Consider the following 25,379-nt stretch of genomic DNA (forward strand, 5'->3'; position numbering starts at 1 on the left):
CATTGTGCCTGCAACCAAGAAATAACAAACATACTCAGCAATGATAATTTTGATAAGATGAACCATTCTCACAGCCTGAATCCCCTCTCTCCTTCTCTCCTTAGGCAAATTCTGCTCTGTCCGTGGTACTGCAAGCAGTGTCACCTCCTCTAGGAAGCCCACCCATCCCTACAGAGGCTCTGGATCCCACCTAACTCTGCCTTTCCCAGCCTCCCAATGCCTTTGGAGGTGTCTGCGTGCATGGAGCACCCCACCTAGGTAAGCGCCCTTTGTGACAGTCTTGTTCACACTTTGTCCCCATGTTGTGTTATAGTACCAGGCATAGCTCAGACTGATACACAGGGCATATGACCATGGAGATAACTGTGTGACCAATCAGAATAGGGCATCTTGTATTGAATTCAAGGTGTGGCCTGGAATTGGCTGGGCAGGGCCCCTGGAAAAAAACACTGGGCTTGGCAGCCACGTGCTGACATGTCTACTTGGAAAACTCTTGGTACTGCATGCACTAATGAAGAGCATTTGTTTATTTTCTGGGGAGGTGGTTTATTTTTTCTATCTGATTATCATAAGAGCCTATGTTCTAACTAAAGGTGAAGAACTCAGCTTTTGAACCCAGCTGATCTCAGTTGAATGAACCCATGTTGGTCAGTTCTCAAAGGGTAAAAAAATATTTAATTTATTCAGTGATCTTTTTGAATTGTTCACCTGGGATCTACAGACTGGGTTTCTGACAAAAACAAGTAATGATGTTCTTTTTGTTTCCAGCATAAAATTAATTGATGGGATTTTAGGTACTTAAAGAGGTTACAAATTTTGAAAAGGCTGTATGTGCATGTGGTAAAACGGCATGAGCAGATAATGCTTTTATACTATGAAGAATGAGGTTTTGTTAGGTGGTTTTGGTAGATACTTTTATTACATTAAGGAAATTCTTTGCTATTAGTAGTGCATTCTTCTATCATAAATGATATATTGAATATTAATAAATGTGTTTTCTGAAGCTATTGGGATGATAAGACCTTTCTCTTTTAATCAATTAACCTGATAACTAATACTAATATTTATTCTTTGTTAGTCACCCCTGAGTTTCAGGGTAAAATCCAACTCAGTTCGGTTGCTCAGTCATGTCCAACTCTTTGCAACCCCGTGGACTGCAGCACACCAGGCTCCTCTGTCCATCACCAACTCCTGGAGCCTACTCAAACTCATGTCCATTGCATCAGTGATGTCATCCAACCATCTCGTCCTCTGTTGTCCTCTTCTCCTCCAGCCTTCAATCTTTCCCAGCATCAGGGTCTTTTTTTCCCCAGTGAGTTGGTTCTTCACATCAGGTGGTCAAAGTATTAGAGTTTCAGCTTCAGCATCAGTCCTTCCAACGAATATTCAGGACTGATTCCCTTTAGGATTGACTGGTTGGATCTCCTTGCAGTCCAAGGGACTCTCAAGAGTCTTTCCCGCACCATAGTTCAAAAGTATCAATTCTTCGGTGCTCAGCTTTCTTTATAGTCCAACTCTCACATCTATACATGACTACTGGAAAAAACATAGCTTTGACTAGACAGACCTTTTGTGGTAAAGTAATGTCTGTGCTTTTTAATATGCTGTCTAGGTTGGTCATAGCTTTTCTTCCAAGGAGCAAGTGTCTTTTAATTTCATGGCTGCAGTCACCATCTGCAGTGATTTTGGAGCCAAAGAAAATAAAGTCTCTCACTGTTTCCATTGTTTCCCATCTACTTGCCATGAAGTGATGGGACTGGATGCCATAATCTTGGTTTTCTGAATGTTGAGTTTTAATCCAGCTTTTTCACTCTCCTCTTTCACTTTCACCAAAAGGCTCTTTAGTTCTTCACTTTCTGCCATAAGGGTGGTGTCATCTGTATATCAGAGGTTATTGATATTTCTCCTGGCAATTTTGATGCCAGTTTGTGCTTCATCCAGCCTGGCATTTTGCATGATGTACTCTACAATATGTTAAATAAGCAGGATGACAATATACAGCCTTGACGTACTCCTTTCCTGATTTGGAACCAGTCTGTAGTTCCATGTACGGTTCTAACTATTGCTTCTTGACCTGCATAGAAATTTCTCAGGAGGCAGGTCAGATGGTCTGGTATTCCCATCCCTTGAAGATACAACTTGATCATGGTGTATCATTGTTGCTGGTTTTGACTGGCTTTATTTTGCTCAGAAATTTTGTGTTGAAGCCTGTGAGTGGGAGTGAAATGGAGTCTTTCTTTCTTGTCTCACTTTTGTCCTATTTGGATCAAGTTCATACTGTCCTCATAGAGCGAGCTGGGCATGGTTGAATTGATTTTATGTGACAACTCAGAATCTTAGCTTCACCTCTGCGATGGCATCCTCTCAGCTGGCCGCCAATGGCTCTGCCTCCTAGCACTTATGCCCCATTTAACCCCCTCCCACTGCTGAGGCTGGGATAGGTGACTTGCTCCTAATGAGTAGAATATTAATTGGGTGCCCCCTCTCACTCCCTCACTCTGGGGGAAGTGACTGCCATGTTGAGAGCTGCTCTGTGGAGAGACCCCAGTGGCAGAGATCTGAGGGGCTTCTGGGCCACAGCCAGTGAGGAACTGAATCCTTGAGCTTGTGAGGATCTGAACCCTGCCAGACCACCTGGAGGACCTGAAAGTGGGCCTTTCCCCAGGTGAGACTTTGGATGAGAGGCAGCCCAGCCTGATAGCAGGAGAAAGCTTGAGCCAGAGATACCCAGGTAAGCCACACCTGGACTCTCAGCCCAAGGAGCTGTGACACAGTAAATGCTTGTTTCAAGGGGTTGTATTTGGGGATAATCTGCTAGACAGCATAGAGAACTAGTGTACCTGCCCTGGTCCCTGTTTGTGCCACAAGTGCAGGGACCATCATTGCCCAGATTCCAACTGATTTTGTGCAGTGGAGCCTGACTATGCCTCTCAAACTAGCAATTCATCTGTAATACAGAAGTTTTAGAGAATTACTTCCCTGTGGGAAGAACATTTTCCCAAAAGGAAAGGGAAACCAGTGAGTACCCTCTTCCCTCTTCAATCCCCTGGATGGGCTGCATCTTCTGAGTGGTCGTATGGCCTCTCAGAAGATGGTCAGTTGATCGAAGAGTTGGTTGCTTTTGATACCAAATGTTGGCCAGATTGGTATTTTCCTTCACTCTTTCTCCCCTGGATCAAATTCCCCAGAAGATAGTGCCATGAAAGCCTGTATTTCAAGCTCTTCTTTCTTGGGAAAGCAGGCTAAGACATATGTGTTTCTTGAAGATTACCGTAAAAGTCTCTGAATGTGATGTTTCCTTGCAAGAAGATTTGACTTCCACTTACTTTTTAAATGAGTTTTGAGACTGTTCAGGTTTCTATTCTTTGGCTGGTTTTGCTCAGTTATGTTCCCTAGGATCTAGGCTATTTCTTTTAATATTTCAGCTAATGTTTTTCACAATTCTTAGCAACAATTAAAGTAATAGATGCAATTTTCTTGTATTTGACTTCATCCCATGAATTTCAGATATTCAGGTGCACCCAGGCTTGTGTAGTTTTTAACATTGCCCCTGCACATGAATTACAATGGATATCATGGTCTGAGAGTTAGTATGTTTCCACGTGATAACTGTGAGAACTGTGATCATGCAGAAGTGGGACCCTCCCCACCACCTACATGTTCAGGACAAGGGTCACTGGGGAAGATGGTGTCCTGGCTGACTCCCAGAGGAAGTCTAGGAATTCACAATGGAAAATGGATTGGACCCATTTCGGATGGAAGAATGGTTGCGTAGACACAAGAAGACCAGTCGTCTGGGGGGCTTGGGAACAGCACATCATACCATTTTCTTAAAACATCATATTTGCACTGGAAGTGAACTGAGACAAGCCTGAAGAAGTCAGCAGTGGCCAGATGCACACAGATCTTTTTTTCACCATTTATTTGTTAATTTATTTTTAAATTATTTTAAGAAATTGAGTTCTTATTAACATACAATGTTACTTAGTTTCAGGCATGCAATATAATGATTCTATATTTTAATACATTGCAATTTGATCACCTTAGTAAGACCAGCAAGCATCTGGCACCATATAAATTTGTGACAATATTATTGACTATATTCCTTGTGTGAACATTATATCCCAGTGACTTATGTATTTTCTACGTGGAAGTCTGTACCTCTTAATTCCCTTCACCCATTTTGTTTGTCCTTCAACCTGCCTCCCCTGTGGCAACCACCTGTTTGTTCTCTGTATCTTTTTCTGTATTTTTTTGTATTTTTGTAATAGTCTTTTTCTATATTCTACTTTGTTTTTTAGATTCCATATATAAGTGAAATCATACTGTATTCATTCCTTTTTTTTCCTTCTGACTTATTTCACTTAGTGTAATACCCCAGGTCAATATTGAAAAACCAAACAGCTTGATTAAAAAGTAGGCAGAAAACCTGAATAGACATTTTAAAGATGACAAACAGATGGCAACAGGCACATGAAAATGTGCTCAGCATCACTCATAATGAGACACCACCTCACACCTGTCCAAATGACAGACTATTAAGGAGACAAGAAACAACAAATGTGGGCGATGATGTGGATAAAAGGGAACTTTCCTGCACTGTTGCTGGGAATGTAACTTGGTGCAGCCACAGCAGAAGGCAGCGTGGAGATTCCTCAAAAAGCCGAAAGAGAGCTACCATAAAATCCAGCAGTTCTGCCTCTGGCCACTTATCTCAAGCAAGGGCTACTTTGAAGCCCTTTACTCATTGCAGAACTGTTTGCAATAACCAAGGTATGAAAGTGACCTAAACATCCGACATGGGTCTTGAATAGCTTCCTCATGGCATTTGGGTTTAATTCTGTGGATGATGGAAGTGGTTGGAAAGATTTGAGTAATACAGGAATGGTGCATGACTCATGTTTTACCAGGCTCTGTCTGGTGGCAGAGTAGGGAATTTCCTGGGTGAGGCCAGTCTAGGGTCAGATAAAACTCCTTAGAAGGTTACTGTATTGATTAGGAGAGATGGCCAACACTTTGCTCCTCTTTTGCAGCTAACCTGTGATGCTGATCTTTTCTTTCATTTTACACCTCCTGTGTCATTAGTTCCCTTCCTCGTGGCCTTCTGAAACTTGCCCGCCTCCTCTGATTCCTCTTTCACTCCTTGGTTTCATTCATCTTTCATTTCCTGCTTTCTTGGAAACCCAGATGATTCTGATTGTGACACGTCAGGACAATTTGCAACATCCTTTATCTGCAGACACCATGAGTTCATGATTACATAAAATTTAGTCATCTGCTCTCTCTCTTGTGGCCACAAACAGCTCTAGCATTTAAAACAACAGTAGAAGCATGATGGAGATATTTATCCCATAAGAGGTTGACACAATCTGCCAAGTTATTTCAGGAGGCCTCTTGGAATCCAGGCAAGCATGTCACTGGCACAATTTAGAATTACAAGATCTAGCTCCACACCCTACATTTATTGCTCAATATTTGGGCAAGATTCTTCCCCACCCTGAGCTTCTGTTTTTACATCTGTAAAATGGGAATCAAATAACCCCAACACTGCTTATCTCACATAGTTTTCAGGGTAATCAAATGAGAGATGTGAAAGAACCTTCTAAGGTGTACAGTGTGGTAGAGATGTTAGTGATTCATTTATCAAGAAAGAGAAATTCAGGAATAGAGTAGAATGTGAGCAGCCATGATGAGGTCTTTCTCTTCTCTTTGCTGTGAAGTCCATGGAAGTGCTTCTGCTTAAGGGCACATGTGTGTGTGTGTTTCTTCATGGTGGGATATGTGTGGGTCAGAAAGAACATCCCACTACCTCATCCCAGCCCCTACTGACTGGCTTGCTTATCTGTGTTGGGGCAGAGCTCTGGTTACAGACCCGTGATCTGTGAAATTGGAAACTAACACACACATCAATCCAGAGAAATATGGCCTCCTCATACCCTGAGCAATTCTCTCAGCCAGTGGAAGTCAGGACAGGCTTCCCAGAAGAGGAGTCACCTCTAAAAGGAGAGGAATAGCAGACTGATGGGGCCTCTTACATCACTGAGGCCCTGACACCCTGCTCACCTCTCCTGATACCTGAGCCTAATGGCCCGATTCCATGAGTGTTCTTTGATTTCCATCTCTGACTGATTGCTAAGGTCTGAAAAGATAAGCCATGTATCGTTGATGAGGACACTGTGTTTCTAAAACATGTATAATTAGTTTATCTTGGCAGTACTATAATTGTCTATGTCTCTCTATTTTCCACCTGAGTAATATGTGGATCTTGGTCACATCTGCACATGAAACACTCGGGATAGAGCTTTGACCATGCTGAGGCCGTCGGTACACAAATGACCAGATGAGAGACGTGAGGTGTGGGGTGCTCTTCAGGCACACACGTCTTCCTTCACAGTCTTCGTAAGTGAGATTTTTCAAGCCAAGTGTGTCTGGCTGTGGAATGAAGGGCACAAAGATCACGCCTTCTGTTATTTCCCCTTGCAGAGCAGGCCATTTGCCTTTGCTAGGACGTGGCTCTGGCTACACACTTTTCTCAGGACTTGACTAGGATATTGCCCCTGGGATAGATTCCAACCAGCTGGACCAGGCCCTGAGGGGAATTGGGAAGGTGATGGTGTGTAAGGCGTAATGAGAAAACCATCATATTGGCATATGCATTTTGGAGGAAGGTGAAAGTATGTAGTTTCCATAAGGAATTTGTTTCCAAGAGGAATAAGAAAGGCTGTGGGTTTAGCTGAGTGAAGCAAGTTGTCAGTAGTTATCAGATAACACTGTAATCTCTTCCTGGGGGATGTACTTTGTGTTCCTCTTAGTGGGGAGTATACACATGTGACAAGCACCTGTCATGACAAACATCTGTCCTTGTTTCTCCTGAGGTGAGATGAAGTCCTTGATTCTGGAGACCCATGGAGGGAGCCCCTGGGCAGGGTTAGACATGGAGATAGGAGCCGAACTTTTAACCAAATTGCTGCTTCAGCCTTGAGTCTCTATTTCACAGTGACCCTCATCATGAAACTGCAGACTTTGAATATTGACATTTCAGAGCAGAACACTTGCCATCTTTCTTCATATTATTTATAACATGTTTTGATCAATAGCTGTTGGGAAGCCATTTGCAGTCACTGAGTTTCACTTTCTATATATGTACATGGGAGATTTTAGCATGACCCTCCTTAAAGGTACCCAGTGTGTGTACGTGCTTAGTTGCTCAATTGTGTCCCACTCTTTGCAACACCATGGACAGGAGTCCATCAATCTCCTCTGTCCATGGGATTCTCCAGGCAGGAATAATGGAGTGGGTAGCCATTCCTTTCTCTAGGGGATCTTCCTGACCCAGGGATCAAACCTGGGTCTCCTGCATTGCTGGCAGATTGTTTACAGTTGAGCCACCAGGGAAAACCCAAAGGTACCCAGAGAAGGCACCAAAAGGGGCAGAAATGTATCAAAATCCCTCAGGGTTTCTATCTGACTTGCTTCCTTGATAGCTCAGTTGGTAAAGAATCCGCCTACAATGCAGCAGATCCTGGTTCAATTCCTGGGTTGGGAAGATCCCCTGGAGAAGGGATAGGCTACCCACTCCAGTATTCTTGGGCTTCCCTTCTAGCTCAGCTGGTAAAGAATTCACCTGCAATGCGGGAGATCAGGGTTCGATCCCTGGGTTGGAAGATCCCCTGGAGAAGGGAAAGGCTACCCACTCCAGTATTCTGGCCTGGAGAATTCCATGGACTGTGTATAGTCCATGGGGTGGCAAAGAGACACGACTGGGCGACTTTCACTTTCACTTCGCTTTCCCTGGGGATCCTCTTCCAGCTTCCCAGGTCTGTCCTTTGTTGGTACTCAAGCTTCCATCCATTTCTCTCCTTTGCTGCCTCTCTCTAGGGCTCCATTTCCCCAAAGACTCCAAAAGGTATGCCCCATACTGAGCTCGGTTGTGTGTCTCACTTCCTCCACTGAGAGACTGCCCCCAAGGGACAGGACTGTATAGCTTCTAGGCCACAGCACAGTACCGGCACCTGACAGTCACCCGCTTGAACTGAAGCAATGGACAGATAAATAGATGTGTTCAAACATTATAATTCTCAGTGGAAGCTGTGGATTTTAACAGGGGCCTCCTGGAGGAAGCCTGAAACCAAAGATGAAAAACTATGATGACAGAAATTTCATGCTCCATGACAAGCTCCCAAGGAAGTAAAATAGGGCAGGAGGCATAGTTGGGACTTACTGCACTTTACTAATAAGACTTCCACCCACTCGGGCTAATATAGGACAGCCCTGGGGACTCTCAGGCCAAAGTTAGCAAGAGATGAGTATCACTTTCTGCAGAAGGAGTGAAAGTGAGACAGGATAAAGGGAGAAGGAAGTGCACAAACACAGCTTACATGCCTTGAGTTTCTATTAAGTTTTAAGAACCTTTGAGATTTTGTTTTTCACATAATCCATGGTCAAGCAGACACAGGACTTGGTTCAGAGTGCTGATAATGAGCCATTGTAATTTCTTGATGCTCAGCCCTCATACTGGTCCCGTCAGGAATTCAGCAGGGTTACGTGGATGCCTGGGCTTCCCAGGTGCCCCTTGTGGTAAAGAACCAGCTTGCCAATGCAGGAGACATAAGAGACACTGGTTGGATGCCTGGGTTGGGAAGATCTCCTGAAGAAGGGCATGGCAACCCACTCCAGTATCCTTGCCTGGATACTGGCGGGAGCCTGGCGGGCTACAGCCCATGGGTCACAGAGTCAGATATGATTAAAGCAACTTAAGTGCAGCAGGGGGAGGCCTCCAGCAGGTGATACCAACTGCTACTCTAGGCCTCCTCTGTATCAGCTCCTTGTTATCCAATAAAATGTCCCTGTGCTCTGCATGCTAAGTTTTTTCAGTCGTGTCCAACTCTTTGTGACCCTGTGGACTGTAGCCCTCCAGGCTCCTCTGCCATGAGATTCTCCAGGCAAGAATACTGGAGCTGGTTGCCATTTCCTCCTCCAGGGGATCTTCCCATCCCAGGGATCGAACCTGTCTCTCAGGTCTCCTATATTGGCAAGTGGGTTCTTTACCACTAGCAACACTTGGGAAGCCCCCAAATTCCCTATGTGTCCACAAGTGGGAACCCCTCTGCTCTGACCCACCCACACCCCACATTCCCCAGAGATAACATGCCCTCATGGGGTCTTTTTGGAGTCCTGTTGCTGTATGTGCCACATAGCTGGTGGCTAATGATGTTGGGGTCCTCTTGGCCATTGGACAGCTTTTTCCTCTCACTCTCTTTACACCCTTTGATCTTGGATTGTGGCCTTTCCGGAGAGGTGACCATTCTTTGATCTAGAATCTGACTTGCAGGAGCTTTTGAGGTGGGTCCAGAATCAGCTGAATTGATACCATTGGTGCAGCCATCATCCTCTCCTATATGTCCTGCCTCTCCTTCTGGGGCCCTCTTGTCAACAGGATCCTAATGGATCCTCCTGAAAGTCCAGAGACAGTGACCAAGACCCAGCCAGGCCCTCTTGTTGTGTTAACAATTCAGGAAGATGGTGTGGTCACAAAAGAGCCACAGAGAGAGGGCACACAGGTGCCTAGTGCCCTTACCTCTACCAACTCAATTCCATCTACATTTCTGGATACCCACTCTGCAGAAAGCACTCTGCTAGGTACCTGGGACATGACCCTGGCTAGTACCCAGTATGTGCCCAAGTCTCCATCCACTGAAGGTACTAGGTATGAAAACCAAACATGGTGCAGGAGATGGATTTTCAGGGGACAGAAATCCCCAGAGGAGGAAATGGTTATATCTGCTCAAGGAGGTTGGTTAGGGAAGAGTCTAACACAGATGTTCTGTCTGAGCTTCATTTTGAAGGATAATTAAGAGCCTAAAAGGGACACAGGGGCCTTTCCAGGCAGGAAAAAAGTTGTATGAGTAACAATCAGCACAGCTATCTTGTTTGACCCCATGGAGGAGGAGATGGCACCCGACTCCAATATTCTTGCCTGGGAATTCCCATGGACAGAGGAGCCTGGTGGGCTGCAGTCCATGGGGTCCCAAAAGAGTTGGACACAACTTAGCGACTAAACCACCAGCATCTTGTTTGAAGAGTTTCAAATACTTTGGGCTACAGGCAGCCATAGAGACAGGGAGGTTTAGAGGAGAATTAAAGCCAGTGGCTTTATTTGAGCTTCTGTAACCTTTGGGCTTACTGATAACACTGATTGAGTTGTTTATTGATTTCCTACAGAATATGAACTCAAAGGAGGTCAAACTGAAGTGTGTGTAACGCTTGGCCAACTACCAAGGCAGAGAGGGCTCCTGCAGGTAGAGCCCAAGTGGCCTTTCTGTTGGTTGCAGCTCCAGCTCCACCTCCTTTCTAAGCACATAAATCTCCCAGCCGCACTGAATCTCCGCCTAATGTGAACAGAAGCTCCAGAGGCAGGCAGAGAGCAGCACACACAGCTGAAAGGAAACTCAGAGGAGGGACTCGCCAAGAAAAGTGGCCATGGAGCTAATCCCAAGCTTTTCCGTGGAAACCTGGGTTCTCCTGGCTACCGGCCTGGTGCTCCTCTATCTGTGAGTAACCATCAGGCTCATCTCCTCTGTAACCTGGGTCTTGGGTGCTTAGCAGGAAAGGGGGTTCCCTTAGTTTTTTAAAGTTCAAAGTAAATGGAGGGGAAGTTGCTCAAGCATTGGGTGCTATGGGCACCAAATGGGTTATTATTGATCTTACCCACATCTGTTGAAGGAGTTAACTTTACTCCCAAGTTGCTGTTAGCATAGTTAGGAGGGTTTGTGACATTCTTTGCTCCTGTACATGACCCTCTGATTGACTACCAGTTTGCATGGACCTAGAGTAGTCAACCAGAGTCCATCAAGGGCAAATTAAAAACAACTGGCCCACGTGCAGCATAGTCCTCACTGATCCCCATAGCTGGGAATCCTGGAGGCAAGGAGCAACGTGGGTTTTTGTTTCATTCTCTCTGACTTGGATTCTGTACCTGCTGTAAGAGACATGAGGAAGTATCGTCCCCTTTGTCACTCAGGAGTTCCTGCTCTGGAACCTCCTTCCTTGGTGTTATGTACACAAGGCACTGGGTGCACCCAGACTTTAGTAGGGGACCTGAAGACCAGTCACCCTTCTTGTCATGCTCAGCCCTTCCCCCTTTCTGCGCCCCTCCTCAGGGCATCCTTTCCTAAGACTCAATTCCCCCACCCTGTACTCTGCAGAACTATGGAGCCGCAAATGAGAAATCTTAAGATCTAGGGATACTTGGCAGAAATCTTGAGATTATATTCATTTCTTTCACCTTTTAATCTCTGGAAGGGTTAGCATCAGTGTACTAATTTATTTTCCCTGTGATAAAAATCTGCTAAGCCTATGCTGTCACAAATCCCAGAGTCCAATTTGGATTTTAAGCACTTTTTCCTCCTGAAGTATGGCACAGGAGGATGAATCAAAACCATCTAGCAGAAGAATTCCTTTAAGTGGTGGGCTACCTGGTATCATGGATTAGGTTGGGAGAGGAGTTATTTTCAACAAGTGCTTAGAGATATCCCTCCAAATCACATATGAGCCCTATGTCAAATTCACTTTCCTTTAGTATAGGAAATCATGATGACCTGCACATGAATAATATTAACCTCATTTTAATTCTTTGAAAGAAATATTAGTAATTCAAAGTATTGCAGCAACATATTTTCTGTCTGATATTATAAAGTTAATTGGTAGAGTTTAATTTCATTCTATATAGTTGAATCTAGTACTAAATAGAATGAAATTAAACCCTGCCAAAATTGGGGCTTCCCTGATAGCTCAGTTGGTAAAGAAGCTGCCGGCAATGCGGGAGACTGGGGTTCAGTCCCTGGGTTGGGAAGATCCCTTAGAGAAGGGAACAGCTGTACAGTCCAGTACTCTGGCCTGGAGAATTCCATGGACTGTCTAGTTGGGGATCCCAAAGAGTTGGACATGACTGAGCAACTTTCACTTCCCTTAAAAAATTGATATGAGTATTTCCAGCATGTTTTTTTTCCCCTGAAGGATAAAAAGAGGACTGTTGTCCAGTACCTAGAAAGGTATGTAAATAAACTCACCCTCTAGAATAATGCCTGGAATATGAATCTAGTGTATAAATATATTCCTGTGATATAGCTTTTTAAACATGCATGTCCAGCAAGCTATTTTAGTCTTCAGGGCAGATGAGTATACATGGCTGGGAGCCGGTGATGATGTGAGAGGCATCCAGAAAGAGATTGGGATGGAGGAGAGAATATTCCTCATTCCTCAGAGCAGACCTCTCAGAGATACTTCTCAGACCTGATCCCACACAAGGTCATTAAGGTTGGCATCTCATCTGCTTGAAGCCTGGGGACAAGATACAATCTAAGTCACACTGTGTGTGGTCTGTCTGACAGTGGGGCTGGTACTAGCTAGTGTCCCCACCAGGCAAACATCCCTGTAGCCTGAGAAGGTACTGGTGCAGCCAGGAATCAGTCACTGCAGGTGAGGCTGTCATTATGGTGATGCAGTGCAAAAACTATGCAAATGATTGGCTTTATCTTTAGCCTCTTCCTTTTTACCCAAAGAAGCATCAGTGTACCAAAAAGTGGGGAGCTAGAAAGAAACCAAAGCATTCACTCAGTTCACCTGCTGCCTTGGTGGAACCATGTGAGGTTAGACACTACATCAGATCTTTCTGTGGGACCAGTGTTGCCAACATGATCACTCAATGGCTTGGCATCACTTTTGAGTTCATATAGCAAACTGAAGGTTCAGAAGCAGAAACCAGTTTTGCCTTGGTTGTGAAGACAGAGAAAGGAACTGGGGTGGGAATTGCACAGGCCACCCCTTGGTTGTGGCAGTTGGTGCCCACACCTCTACCACTTGCTCTGGAGGAAAGAGAGATATTGCCAACATGGCTTGGCCAAAGTACGTCCATGGGCACTTCAAACGTAGGTCCTGCCATGAAATTTTTTGGGTTTCTCTTATCACATATTGTAAGACTGCTGGATTTATACAGAAATTTGAACCTCTGCTACCTTAAAGGCTAGCTTCCAAAGAAGGAGAGACAGGAGCTTAATCCAATATTCTGGAACAGTCTATGGCCACTCATTTTTGGTCATACAAAGTGTCTTTTGCTTCCACGGGAAAGTTACTGAAGACTGGTGAAAGTGCCTGTCGGGCATTTTGAATCATTTATACACAGCCTGCTTTTCAGCCATACCTTACTAATTTGCCTCTACAGAGTTAGCCTTGGAGGTCTAGCAAGTTCATGGTTAAACCACTGATGGCAGCCTCTTCCCTCAGCCTCTCTTTTCCCATGCTCTATCATCTCTCAGTAACACTAGAGTGAGCAGACTTGTAAAGATCCAGAACCCTGAGTCATGGGCTTGCACACATAATACACGAAGGATAACCTACAGGCAGGCCTGCTATGGGGAGTACCAGCCTCAGTTGGTTTATAAGATAGTTGAAGTCAGAGGCAGTAATCTAGCTGCTTTGTGATTGAGCATCTTCAGGAAAATGAGTGCACCTGGGGCACTGTTCTTAGCTGGTGAGTATCACTGGTTGGAGAACCAGATGCCATGAGGTATGGAATGGTCTGGAAATGGATCCTTTAGTCATTGGGTCATTTCTACAGTTTCAGGGAACATAAGGGTCAATCATCCTTCTTTGTAGTCCAAATCAACCAAACTGCCTGACGACAGAGCCATGGGTGTAGCTGAAAGGTACTCAATTTCTATGATGGCAATGGAAGACTTGAGCACAGTTTTCATTCTACAGATAAGAACACTGTGCTTCAAGAATTCAACCATCACAACATAAGAGTTGAACACAAGCACTGTGATGCCATGACAGTTGATCTGATGATTAAGTCAGCTACTAAGTGACTAACAGGCATGACACACTGAAGAAAGGGATGGTTCACATTTTGTCAGATGGAGCAAAATCTCATCCCGCTGCTCAGAACAATGCACAATTTAAAACTTATAAATTATTTCTGGAATCTTCCACTTAATATTTTTAGACCAATATGTTAACCACATAGACCATGGGTAACAAACCATAGACTGCAAAACTGTACCTGGGTGTGTGTGTGTGTGTTGGGTTACTGTATAGTTTTTAAAGATGTCTCCACTGGGTGGAACTGGGTTAAGAGTAAATGAGATCTTTCTGTACTATTTCTTATAAATTCTTATGAGTGTACTGTTATCTCAAAATAAAAAATAAAGAGAGAATTCCCTGGTGGTACAAAGGTTAGGACTTTTCACTCTCACTGCCAAGAGCCCAAGTCTGATCCCTTGGTCTGGGAACAAAGATAATGCATGTCCTGCATACTGTTCAGTGGAGTCAAAAAAAAAAAAATGGTAGAGAGTAAATAAAAGCATCTGCACATGAGGCATGATTATATATTTTTTAAGAACACATACAGAAAATAGATACTGAGCATATTAAGCTGATCACTTACTGATAGGAAAGATGATAAGAATGGAGTGAAAAATGAGTATAAAGAATATATTTTGTTAACGGGTGAAGAAGTTTTAAATTTAAAAAAAATACTCTTAATTCAGTTGATTCGCATTTGGCTTGTGCATCCTTGCTAAGTTGCTTCAGTCATGTCTGACTGTTGGCAACCCTATGGACTGTAGCTCCCAGGCTCCTCTGTCCATGGGATTCTCCAGGCAAGGGTATTGGAGTGGGTTGCCATTTTCTCCTCCAGGGACCTTCCTATGCCAGGGATCAAACCAGTATCTCCCAGGTCTCTTGCATTGGTCAGAAGATTATTTGTGACTGAGCTGCCTGGGAAGCCCAGATATACTCATAGATATCATATAATTGACTCAGGTAGGTAGGCAAAATATAGTTCCTTTTTTAGCTCCAGGTGTTAAGCATTTACACAACCACTGATGTAATTCAAGTCTATGTGTACTATAATAACCATTAAGTTTGCATTTCCCATGTTTGGGGCAGTGATGCTAACTGGCTCATTTTAATTGTTTAGATAATTAATTTGTGAAAACATATTGCCACCCTTATGACACCACCTTTATGGCAGAAAGCAAAGAAGAACTAAAGAGCCTCTTGATGAAAGTGAAAGAGGAGAGTGAAAAAGCTGACTTAAAACTCAACATTCAGAAAACTAAGATCATGGCATCTGGTCCCATCACTTCATGGCAAATAGATGGGGAAACAATGGATCTCTTTGGACTCCAAAATCACTGCAGATGGTGACTGCAGCCATGAAATTAAAAGATGCTTGTTCCTTGGAAGAAAAGCTATGAACAACCTAGACAGCATATTAAAAAGCAGACGCATTACTTTACCAACAAAGGTCCATCTAGTCAAAGCTATTGTTTTTCCAGTAGTCATGTATGGATGTGAGAGTTGGACTATGAAGAAAGCTGAGCACCAAAGAATTGATGCTTTTGAACTGTCGTGTTGGACTCTTGAGAGTCCCTTGGACTTCAAGGAGATCCAACCAGACAATCCTAAAGGAAATCAGTCCTGAATATTCATTGGAAGGACTGATGCTGAAGCTGAAACTCCAATTATTTGGCCACCTGATGCAAAGAACTGACTCACTGGAAAAGACCCTGAAGCTGGGAAAGATTGAAGGCGAGAGAAGAAGGGGACAACAGAAGATGAGATGATTGGATGGCATCACTGACTCAATGCGCATGAGTTTGAGTAAACTCCGGAAGTTGGTGATGGACAGGGAAGGCCTAGTATGCTGCAGTCCATGGGGTTGCAAAGAGTCAGACAGGACTGAGTGGCTGAACTGAACTGAATTGCCATTAAATAATAAAGCAAGTTATGCTTAATAAACTAATATTATTTTAATTAAAATAAAAAGCAGTGCTTGTTTTAATGCCTGCTTGTGAAGACAGAGTTAAGAAGAATCAGATCTTAAAATGAGGTCAGATCGTGGCTGGAGCTCCAATGCAAAGAACTGACTCCTTGGAAAACACCCTGATGCTGGGAAAGATTGAGGGCAGGAGGAGAAGGGGGTGACAGAGGATGAGATGGTTGCATGGCATCACTGACTGAATGGACATGAATTTGAGCAAATTCCAGGAGATGGTGAAGGACAGGGAAGCCTGGCATGCTTCAGTCCATGGGGTCACAAAGAGTCAGACGTGACTGAGTGACTAAACAACAACAATAGCATAAAGGGAAGGAAAAGGATAAGTATAAGAACAATGCCATGTTATGCTCGGGTGGATGCAGTTATCCAAAATCTCATGTTTGAGACAGAAAAAAAAATTTCCCCTGTGTACTTAGAATGAGAATCTCTAAGTCATGAAAGAGTCAACTTACTTAATACATATGAATGAATTTTTTGGAGGAATTATAGCCTAAACCTCCCAGGAGCTCTCAAATTGTAAATATTTATCAAGCATCCACTCTAGGATGGGGACCATCAAGATTTCAGCTGCTATTTGTGGTCTCACTATGGAGGAGGAAAAGAAGATGAGTGAAAGTAATTATTGCTTTTGGAATTGCTGTTATTATTTATTACCTATATATTACCTCTCTAGGCTGATGGTTCCTGTTTCGAGTTAGTGACTGGGCAGCTCCAGCACTTATTCCACAATCCGTGACCTGGATTTTCTCTCTCAATTCACAGATATGGAACGTATTCCTATGGGCTTTTTAAGAAGTTGGGAGTTCCTGGGCCAAGACCTCTACCTTATTTTGGAAACATTCTGTCCTACCGAAAGGTGCGTGTTGCTTGATGTCCCTTTTTATGCTTCTTATGGTTGCAAATCCCAGCTGAGTTCCATAGTAAAAATTCTCCTCAGGAGGCAGTTGAGAGTTTTCTTACTTCCCAGAAATGGCATCGTAGACCCCACCACACATGACATTTTTACCCAAGGCCTCTATTGTCAGCTTTCAGGAGCCTCAAGTTTGCCTCCTCAGACAGTCGAGCTCTCTTGGCTGAGTCAGCACAGGACTTGAAGTTCCATCTTGTAAGCTTTGTGGAGAGGATCTTCTTTCTGCCAGGTGCAGACTCCCAGCAAGGCACAACCCTACTAATTGTCAGGAGAAAAGCTTGAGGGGATGCCTGGTTGTGGCTCATTATGCTGTGTACACTAGTGTTGGATGTGCCTTGTTGGTAGCATAAGCTCTGGGTACCCTTTTGTCCCTTTCCTCCTGAATTGCTTGGACACTGCCGGGGTCCAGCCCCAGTGGATCCAGGGTAATTTGAAGGGGAGATGGAATCGGCGTCCTAGGAAAAAGCTATTTAATTAGAAATATAAAGAGAGATTAGAAAAGAGTAGTGTAGTAGGAAAATCAGTGGAGAAAAAGAGGCTGAATAACTTGGTTTATGTGGAATACCAATAAAACCTCAAGACAAGAGGTTTGCTCCACTTACGTAGGCCACCGGTGCCCGCTTGAGTAGCGAAGGGTGCTCTGCCTTGGGCTCTCTCGCGCGTGGGTCTTAGAAGCCAGGGCAAAATTAGCAGACTTGGCAAGTACCCACGCTCCAGGTGGGAATTTAGCCAGAAAAACGGAGAACAAGAAAGAACGACACGGGGGAATCAGTCTTTCCAGAAACCGATCAGTTTTCTTTATTTTCAGGTTTGCTTATATACTTTTTGTTACACATAGAGATAGAATACAGAGTCACGCGGGGTCAGCAGACCTGACCCTTGTCAAAATCAGGTGCTTCATATAAATGTATACAAAGGTTTTAGGGGTTTTACATCATCTTCTGGCCATGAGGCCTGCTGACATTTTGTACCCCTTTCTGATAATGGTCAGTCAACCAGAAAACTTATTTTTTCCAGGGGTGATTTTTTCTTAAACCAGGCGCCACCCTCCGAAGGTACCAGATAAAGTTGCATTCCTATAGGGTGAGAGTGTAGTGGGTTACAATTAAGAAAGGAATTTACTTAGCATAAGGTTTAACATGATTAATCTTAAAGGTTAATACTTTTTTTTGATTACATAAAAAAATTATTTCTAAATATTTAAAACATAAAATAAAAATCAAATAAAGGAGAAATATTTGGCATCAGATTAAGAAGAGCTGTTATTTAAAAACATCTTACAATCAAAGAACAAAAATCACTAAGGCTTAAATAAAAAATGGACAAAGAATATAACCAGACAAAGGTTAATACTTATTTCTCCTATATGCTAGTTATATTCATTATAAGGGCAGGGAATATGGAGATTTAGCGGCAAATATTGGCTCAACAAATAAAAAACCCGTCACCAATATAATTCCTAATCAACTCACTATACGATACTAATAATTTTCTAACTTCTCAAAAGAATCTGTATTTAGAAAGCTTAAAGCATCTCGTGCCTCTCACGGTTGGGAGGCTGTGAATAATCACATGTGGCCGGACGAACCTGTTCAGAGAACCTTCAGAGGAGTTTGTAAGTTGAAACACTCTTGTCACGCCCAGGAATTTTTATTGACTGGAGCTGTAAGTTAACTCCTTCCTGAGAGAGGTGGTGGGGGACAGCCCCCCGTAAAGTCAGAGGTGTAGCTGAGAGCATAAAGCAGTAAAGTAGGCAGACTCTGGTTTTGGGGGTAGATGCTCAGGAACAGGGGGTCTCCTGAGGCTCGATCCCGCCTTTGCGTAATGCCGAGCCTCCTTCCTCATGACCTTTGCCATGGGCGGAGTTCCTCACGCTGGCTCCCGGCAGGACACTTTAGTTTTTAACATATCAGGTAATTTGCCCATACTTGGATTCTCTCAGGAACTGCTGATGCCTGCAGTTTGGGTTTTTTTTTCCATTTTCTGCTCTACCTCTTGCTACACATGACATCTTTTGGGATTTGAGAGATGGAACAAAAGCTTTCTACTTTTTCTGTGCCTTCAGAGCAGGCACCTCACGGGTTAGTTTGAGCAGGGAATGAGTGTAACTGAGGCAACATGGTGGTTGTCTATTTGCTTCAGATATTTAATGACCAAACAAGTTGTGGAGTTTTTAAAAATAAGACAGAATCACATATGCAAATTCACTAGAAAGGATATGATTTGAAAAAATTATTAAAAATTTAATTTAATGTTTAATTTAACTGGAGGGAATGTACCAGATAGCAGATGGACTGTGAATTCTGGCTGAATCTTAATATTCATCATGCTCTGATGATTCCCCCAGGGCCTGGTCCCTCAACTGAAGGTCGTGAACTATGTCCAGCTGTCCATGGGCAGAGCCCTGTGTGCCGGCTGCTGTCTGACTCAGATTTCCTTTCCAGCAGACATAAGGATTGTTTCTTAGATCCCAATTCTCCCAACTGAGATTGTCATTATCTCATTACTGCTCATTAACTTCCTGAATATTTTTCCATCTGAAGAAGCAGTAATTTCCTATCAACCTTTCTGAGATGAACTTCTTAGTAGATGCACCTAAAAACCCCACATTTCTGAGAACTTCATTTGCTTCGTTGTTTGTTGTTCAGTCGCTCAATTGTGTCCCCATGGACTGAAGCACACCAGGGTTCCCTGTCCTTCACCATCTCCTGGAGTTTGCTCAAACTGATGTATTGAGTCAGTGATGCCATCCAACCATCTCATCATCTGTCGCCCACTTCTCCAGTATTGGTTCTTTTCCAATGAGTCAGCTTGTTGCATCAGGTGGCCAAAGCATTGGAGCTTCAACTTCAGCATCAGTCCTTCCAATGAATACTCATGGTTGATTTCCTTTAGGATTGACTGGTTTGATCTCCTTGCAGTCCAAGGGACTCTCAACAGTCCTCTCCAACACCACAGTTCGAATATCACAATAGAAACTTAGCAAAAGGCTTTTTTTTAAGTTAAAGAAGGAAAAAATCAGGCCAGGCATGTAAACCGCATTGCCCTTTGTGTAGTTGTGGCATCTTCCCATTTTTTCTGTGTTGAGCTGGAAAACTAGAAGGCAAGTCCACTTTGTCATTCATTCAATCACTCACTCACTCTCTCATTCAGCACACACTCCTTAGACTTATTTAAATCTGTGAGATTAAAAAACATCACTGGTGCTTTAACTTCCTTATTCTGTTAGAATTCGCATGAGATAAATGAAAAGGCTGCTTAACTAGGAGATGAAAGAGTGTGTAGGAAACTCTTACGTCTCTCAGCTTCAGTTTTCTCACATGTCCATGGGGGATTAGAGATGAAAGGATTTTAGACAACACATGCACAAGGAAAAGCCTTCAGAAAGACAAGGAGTAAGTAGTATTCATTGACAGGGGTAAGTGTTTTAGTATCTATAATATTCAAAGAATATTTAGGAGTGATTTTATTTATTTTTTAATATAAATTTATTTATTTTAATTGGAGGTTAATTATTTTATAATATTGTATTGGTTTTGCCCTACATCAACATGAATCCGCCACAGGTATACACATGTTCCCCATCCTGAACCCCTCTCCCACCTCCCTCCCCGTACCATCCCTCTGGGTCATCCCAGTGCACCAGCCCCAAGGATCCAGTATCATGCATCAAACCTGGACTGGCGATTCATTTCATATATGATATTATACATGTTTCAATGCCATTCTCCCAAATCATCCCACTCTCTCCCTCTCCCACAGAGTCCAAAAGGCTGTTCTATACATCTGTGTCTCTTTCGCTGTCTCGCATACAGGCTTATCGTTACCATCTTTCTAAATTCCATATATATGTGTTAGTATACTGTATTGGTGTTTTTCTTTCTGGCTTACTTCACTCTGTATAATAGGAGTGATTTTAAATTGTCAGTTTCAAATATCTGCTCTATTTTCTCTCCTTTCCCTTAAGACATTTGTGAATAATAACTTCCCTCCAACTGCCAGTGAGAAATGATAGTTTTGTGAATTAGAGGTAGGGTTCAATACAGTATATTAATAACATAATTTTGTTTTTCCTTGCAGGGTATGTGTGAGTTTGATGAAGAATGTTTTAAAAAGTATGGGAAAATTTGGGGGTGAGTATTCTGGAAACTTCTGTTGGATACACTTGGTATAATTATCCACTCTCCCTCCCCTCTTGGTATAGAGGACAGTCTCACTCCAGAGCTTCTTGAAGTGAAGTCATTTGTTGTAAAGCTTTGGAGACTTTTTTGCCCAGAGATCCTAGAAGCCACGAGGTATGCAGGTCCACAGTCTGAATCAAGCCCGGAGAGTCACAGGTCATCATTTTTCTCCAGACTTTGATACCCAGGGACTCCTAGCATCACTTTCTGTCAGTGTCTCACTCTTTCCCCCCTTTTCCACTTTTTCTCTCCTTAGGTTGCCTTTAATTGCATAAAATGCATTATTCCAGAACATTCTAATATGTGCCTATAAATGCATTTTATGACCCTTTCCCACATGTTTCTCTCTCTTTTTAAAATATATATATTTTATTGAAGTAGAGTTGACTAACAATGTGCACACAAAGTGATTTGGTTATAAAATACACATATATTATTTTCAAAATTATTTCCCATCATAGGTTATTATAAGATATTGACTATAGTTCCCTATTTCATACCATAAGCCTCTGTCACTTGTTGCATGTCTATTTTTTAATTAGAAATCTAGCATTCTATTCATACTAAGTCAAACAAGTAAAGTTGAAATGTCATAATTTTTTTAGCTAGGCAAAAATTCATGTTTTCTAAAATATATATATTATACATATTTATATGTAGTATACAAATGCTTTTCTACTACACTTGATAAAGGTTCAAGAAAGAACATCAAAGGAAAAAAAAGAAGAAAAGATGGAAAAACTGGAGAACATAAACTAAATGAAATGGGAGCACTGAATATGAAATAGAAAAACTGAAATAAACTAGATAAAAGTAAAAGATCATCATATAGTCCAGTTGTTTTTAAACATGACTGCTCATTAGAAACATGTGGAGCTCTGGAGGAAAAAAAGCAATACCTGAGCATTTGTATTTTTCAGAAAGTTTCCAGATAATTCTGATATGCATCTGGATTTTAAAAAGTGATTACAGGTTTTCCTATTAGATCCTAGTTTTGGTGATATAGACTTCTATTATTTTTCTGTTGACCAGTCAAGATATAGTGTTATTAAGTGAGTAATAGTATCATAATCACAATAGTAAAAGATGTTTATCAGTTTTCACAATCAACAGTCAGACAAAAATAAAAGATAATTACAGTTGCCATAATGGAAACATGATTAAATAAACAATATAAAACAATTACATACAATTTTGGGCGGAGTGTGTTAAGCAGAGTGATGCAGTAAGTGGAAGTGCATACAAGCATGTTTTCATCCAACCAGCCAGTCTATGTCTTTTGGTTGGTGTCTTTAATCCATTTACATTTACGGTAATCCATTACATTTAAGATAATGATTGATATGAATGATTCTATTACCGTTTTCTTAATTGTTTGGGGGTTATTTTCTGTAGGTCTTTTCCTTCTCTTGTGTTTCCTGCCTAGAGAAATTCATTTAGCATTTGTTATAAAGCTGGTTTGGTGGTGCTGAATTCTCTTAACTTTTGCTTGACTGGAAAGCTTTTGATTTCTCCATAAAGTCTGAAGGAGAGTCTTTCTGGGTAGAGTATTCTTGGTTGTAATTTCTTCCCTTTCATCACTTTAAATATATCATGCCATTCCCTTCAGCTTGTAGAGTGCCTGTTGAGAAATCTACTCATAGCCCGATGAGAGTTCGCTTGTGTGTTAGTTGTCATTTTCCCCTTGTTCTTTTAATGTTTTATCTCTGTCTTTAATTTTTGTCAGTTTGATTACTGTGTGTCTTGGTGTGTTCCTCCTTGGGTTTATCCTGACTGGTACTCTCTGTGCTTCCTGGACTTGGTTGATAACTTCCTTTTCCATGTTAGGGAAGTTTTCAGCTGTTTTCTCTTCATATATTTGCTCAGGCCCTTTCTTTCTCTCTCCTCTTTCTGGGACCCCTATAATATGAATGTTGGTGTGTTTAATGTTGTCCCAGAGGTCTCTTAGGCTGTCTTCATTTCTTTCCATTCTTTTTCCTATGTTCTGTTCTACAGCAGAGATTTCCACCATTCTGTCCTCCGGGTCATTTATCCGTTCTTCTGCCTCAGTCATTCTGCTGTTAATTCCTTCTAGTGTGTTATTCTGGAGAAGGCGAGGGCACCCACTCCAGTACTCTTGCCTGGAAAATGTCATGGATGGAGGAGCCTGGTAGGCTACAGTCCATGGGGTCGTGAAGAGTCAGACACGACTGAGCGACTTCCCTTTCACTTTTCACTTTCATGCATTGGAGAAGGAAATGGCAACCCACTCCAGTGTTCTTGCCTGGAGAATCCCAGGGATGGGGGAGCCTGGTGGGCTGCCGTCTATGGGGTCACACAAAGTTGGACACGACTGAAGTGACTTAGCAGCAGCAGCAGCAGCAGTGTGTTATTCACCTGTGTTTGTTTGTTTGTTCTTCAATTCTTCCAGGTCTTTAGTAAGCATTTCTTGCATCTTCTCAATCTTTGCCTGCATTCTTTTCCCAAGATCCTGGATCATTCTCACTATCACTGTTCTGAATTCTTTTTCTGGAAGGTTGCCTATCTCCACTTCACTTAGTTGTTTTTCTGGGGTTTTATCTTGTCCCTTCATCTAGGATATAAGTTTCTGCTTTTTCATCATGATTAACTTTCTTTCTTTCTTTTGAAGAAAGGGAGAATCACTTTTTATTTGCTCCTGGTAGAGTCTCAGGGAACAATAATTGAGAAAGACAAGCACAGACAACTAGCTATCTGTTGAGGCAGCACTAGTACAAGAAATCATGGCATCAGTCACTCCAATAGCTTCCCAGCAGCTCAACACAGATGCAGACAGTCACTGTGCACACAGCAGCTGTCAGCATGCTCTCAGTCTCCATGGCAAGATGTCAGAGGCTCTGGCTCTGTCCTGAGTAGCAATATGGATGGATGTCTGCAGTTCCAGAGGTTATTTAGCATTATGCCTTCCCTGGTAGCATCCTTGGTGGTGGTTCCTTAGGCAAGTTCAGTAGCATAGCTGTCCTGGACTCCCAGTTGAATTAATTAAAAATTTTTTTTCTATTGAAGGATAATTGCTTTACAGAATTTTGTTGTTTTCTGTCAAACCTCAACATGAATCAGCCATAAGTATGGGGTCTCTAAGAGTCGGACACGACTGAACGACTTCACTTTCACTTTTCACTTTCATGCATTGGAGAAGGAAATGGCAACCCACTCCAGTGTTCTTACCTGGAGAATTCCAGGGACAGAGGAGCCTGGTGGGCTGCCGTCTATGGGGTCACACAGAGTCAGACACAATTGACGCAACTTAGCAGCAGCATACATATATCCCCTCTCTCCTGAACCCCTCTCCCATTTCCCTCCGCATCCCACCCCTTTAGATTGATACAGAGACCCTATTTGAGTTTCCTGAGCCATATAGAAAATTCCTGTTGGCCATCTATTTTACATGTGGCATGTAAGTTTCCATGTTACTCTTTTCATACGTCTCACCCTCTCCTCCTCTTTCCCCATGTCCATAAGTCTATTCTCCATATCTGTTTCCATTGCTGCCCTGTGAATAAATTCTTCAGTATCATTTTTCTAGATTCCGTATATATGCATTAGTGTACAATATTTCTCTTTCTCTTTCTGACTTACTTCACTCTGTATGATAAATTCTAGTTCAACCACCTCATTACATCTGACTCAAAGGCATTCCTTTTTATGGCCGAGTAATATTCCATTGTGTATATGTACCACAACTTCTTTATCCAATCATCTGTCTATGGACATCTAGGTTGCTTCCATGTTCTAAATATTGTATATAGTGCTGCAATGAACAATGAGATACATGTGTCTTTTTCAATTTTAGTTTCCTCAGGGTATATGCCTAGGAGTGAGATTGCTGGGTCATGTTTTATTCCTAGTTTTTTAAGGAATCTCCATACTGTCTTTCATAGTGGCTGTATCAACTTACATTCCCACCAACAGTGCAAGAGTGTTCCCCTTTCTCCACACCGTCTCCAGCATTTGTTGTTTGAAGACTTTTTGATGAGGGCCATTCTGACCTGTGTGAGGTGATATCTCATTGTAGTTTTGATTGGCATTTCTCTAATAATGAGTGATACTGAGCATCTTTTCACATCATGATTAACTTTCTGTAATATGGTTTTTGTTTTAGCTGCTGCATTGTGCTTCTTGCTTCTGTCTTCCCTCTGATGGCTGAGGCCAAGAGGCTTGTGTAAGCTTCTTCATGGGAGGGACTGGCAGTGGGAAAAACTGGGTCTTTCTCTGGTGGGCAAGGCCTTGCTCAGGTGGTTGTTTGGTTTGAGGTGACCCAGCCCTGGGGTCGACAGGCTCTATGGTAGGGTTAATGGTGACCCCACAGAGCTGACTGTGGCTCAGATCATGAACTTATTGCCAAATTCAGACTTAAATTGAAGAAAGTAGAGAAAACCACTAGACCATTCAGGTATGACCTAAATCAAATCCCTTATGATTATACAGT

General features: G+C 42.5%; 2 protein-coding genes across 2 annotated transcripts in view; both read left to right on the top strand.

Annotated features, from left to right (window-relative positions):
- ZSCAN25 (zinc finger and SCAN domain containing 25) overlaps positions 1-25,379 on the top strand; it is a 430,575-nt gene that overhangs the window by 171,018 nt on the left and 234,178 nt on the right. The gene's annotated exons all lie outside the window — the stretch shown is intronic.
- The window catches only part of LOC128043210 (cytochrome P450 3A24-like), a 59,016-nt gene continuing 44,093 nt past the window's right edge, over positions 10,457-25,379 (top strand). Inside the window, exons 1-3 of the mRNA XM_052635496.1 lie at positions 10,457-10,550; positions 16,604-16,697; positions 20,832-20,884. Coding sequence (XP_052491456.1) covers positions 10,480-10,550; positions 16,604-16,697; positions 20,832-20,884 — 218 coding nt within the window. The 5' untranslated portion in view covers positions 10,457-10,479. The remainder of the gene's footprint in view (positions 10,551-16,603; positions 16,698-20,831; positions 20,885-25,379) is intronic.

Source organism: Budorcas taxicolor, chromosome 2 (assembly GCF_023091745.1).
Source record: "Budorcas taxicolor isolate Tak-1 chromosome 2, Takin1.1, whole genome shotgun sequence".
Classification (NCBI taxonomy): domain Eukaryota; kingdom Metazoa; phylum Chordata; class Mammalia; order Artiodactyla; family Bovidae; genus Budorcas; species Budorcas taxicolor.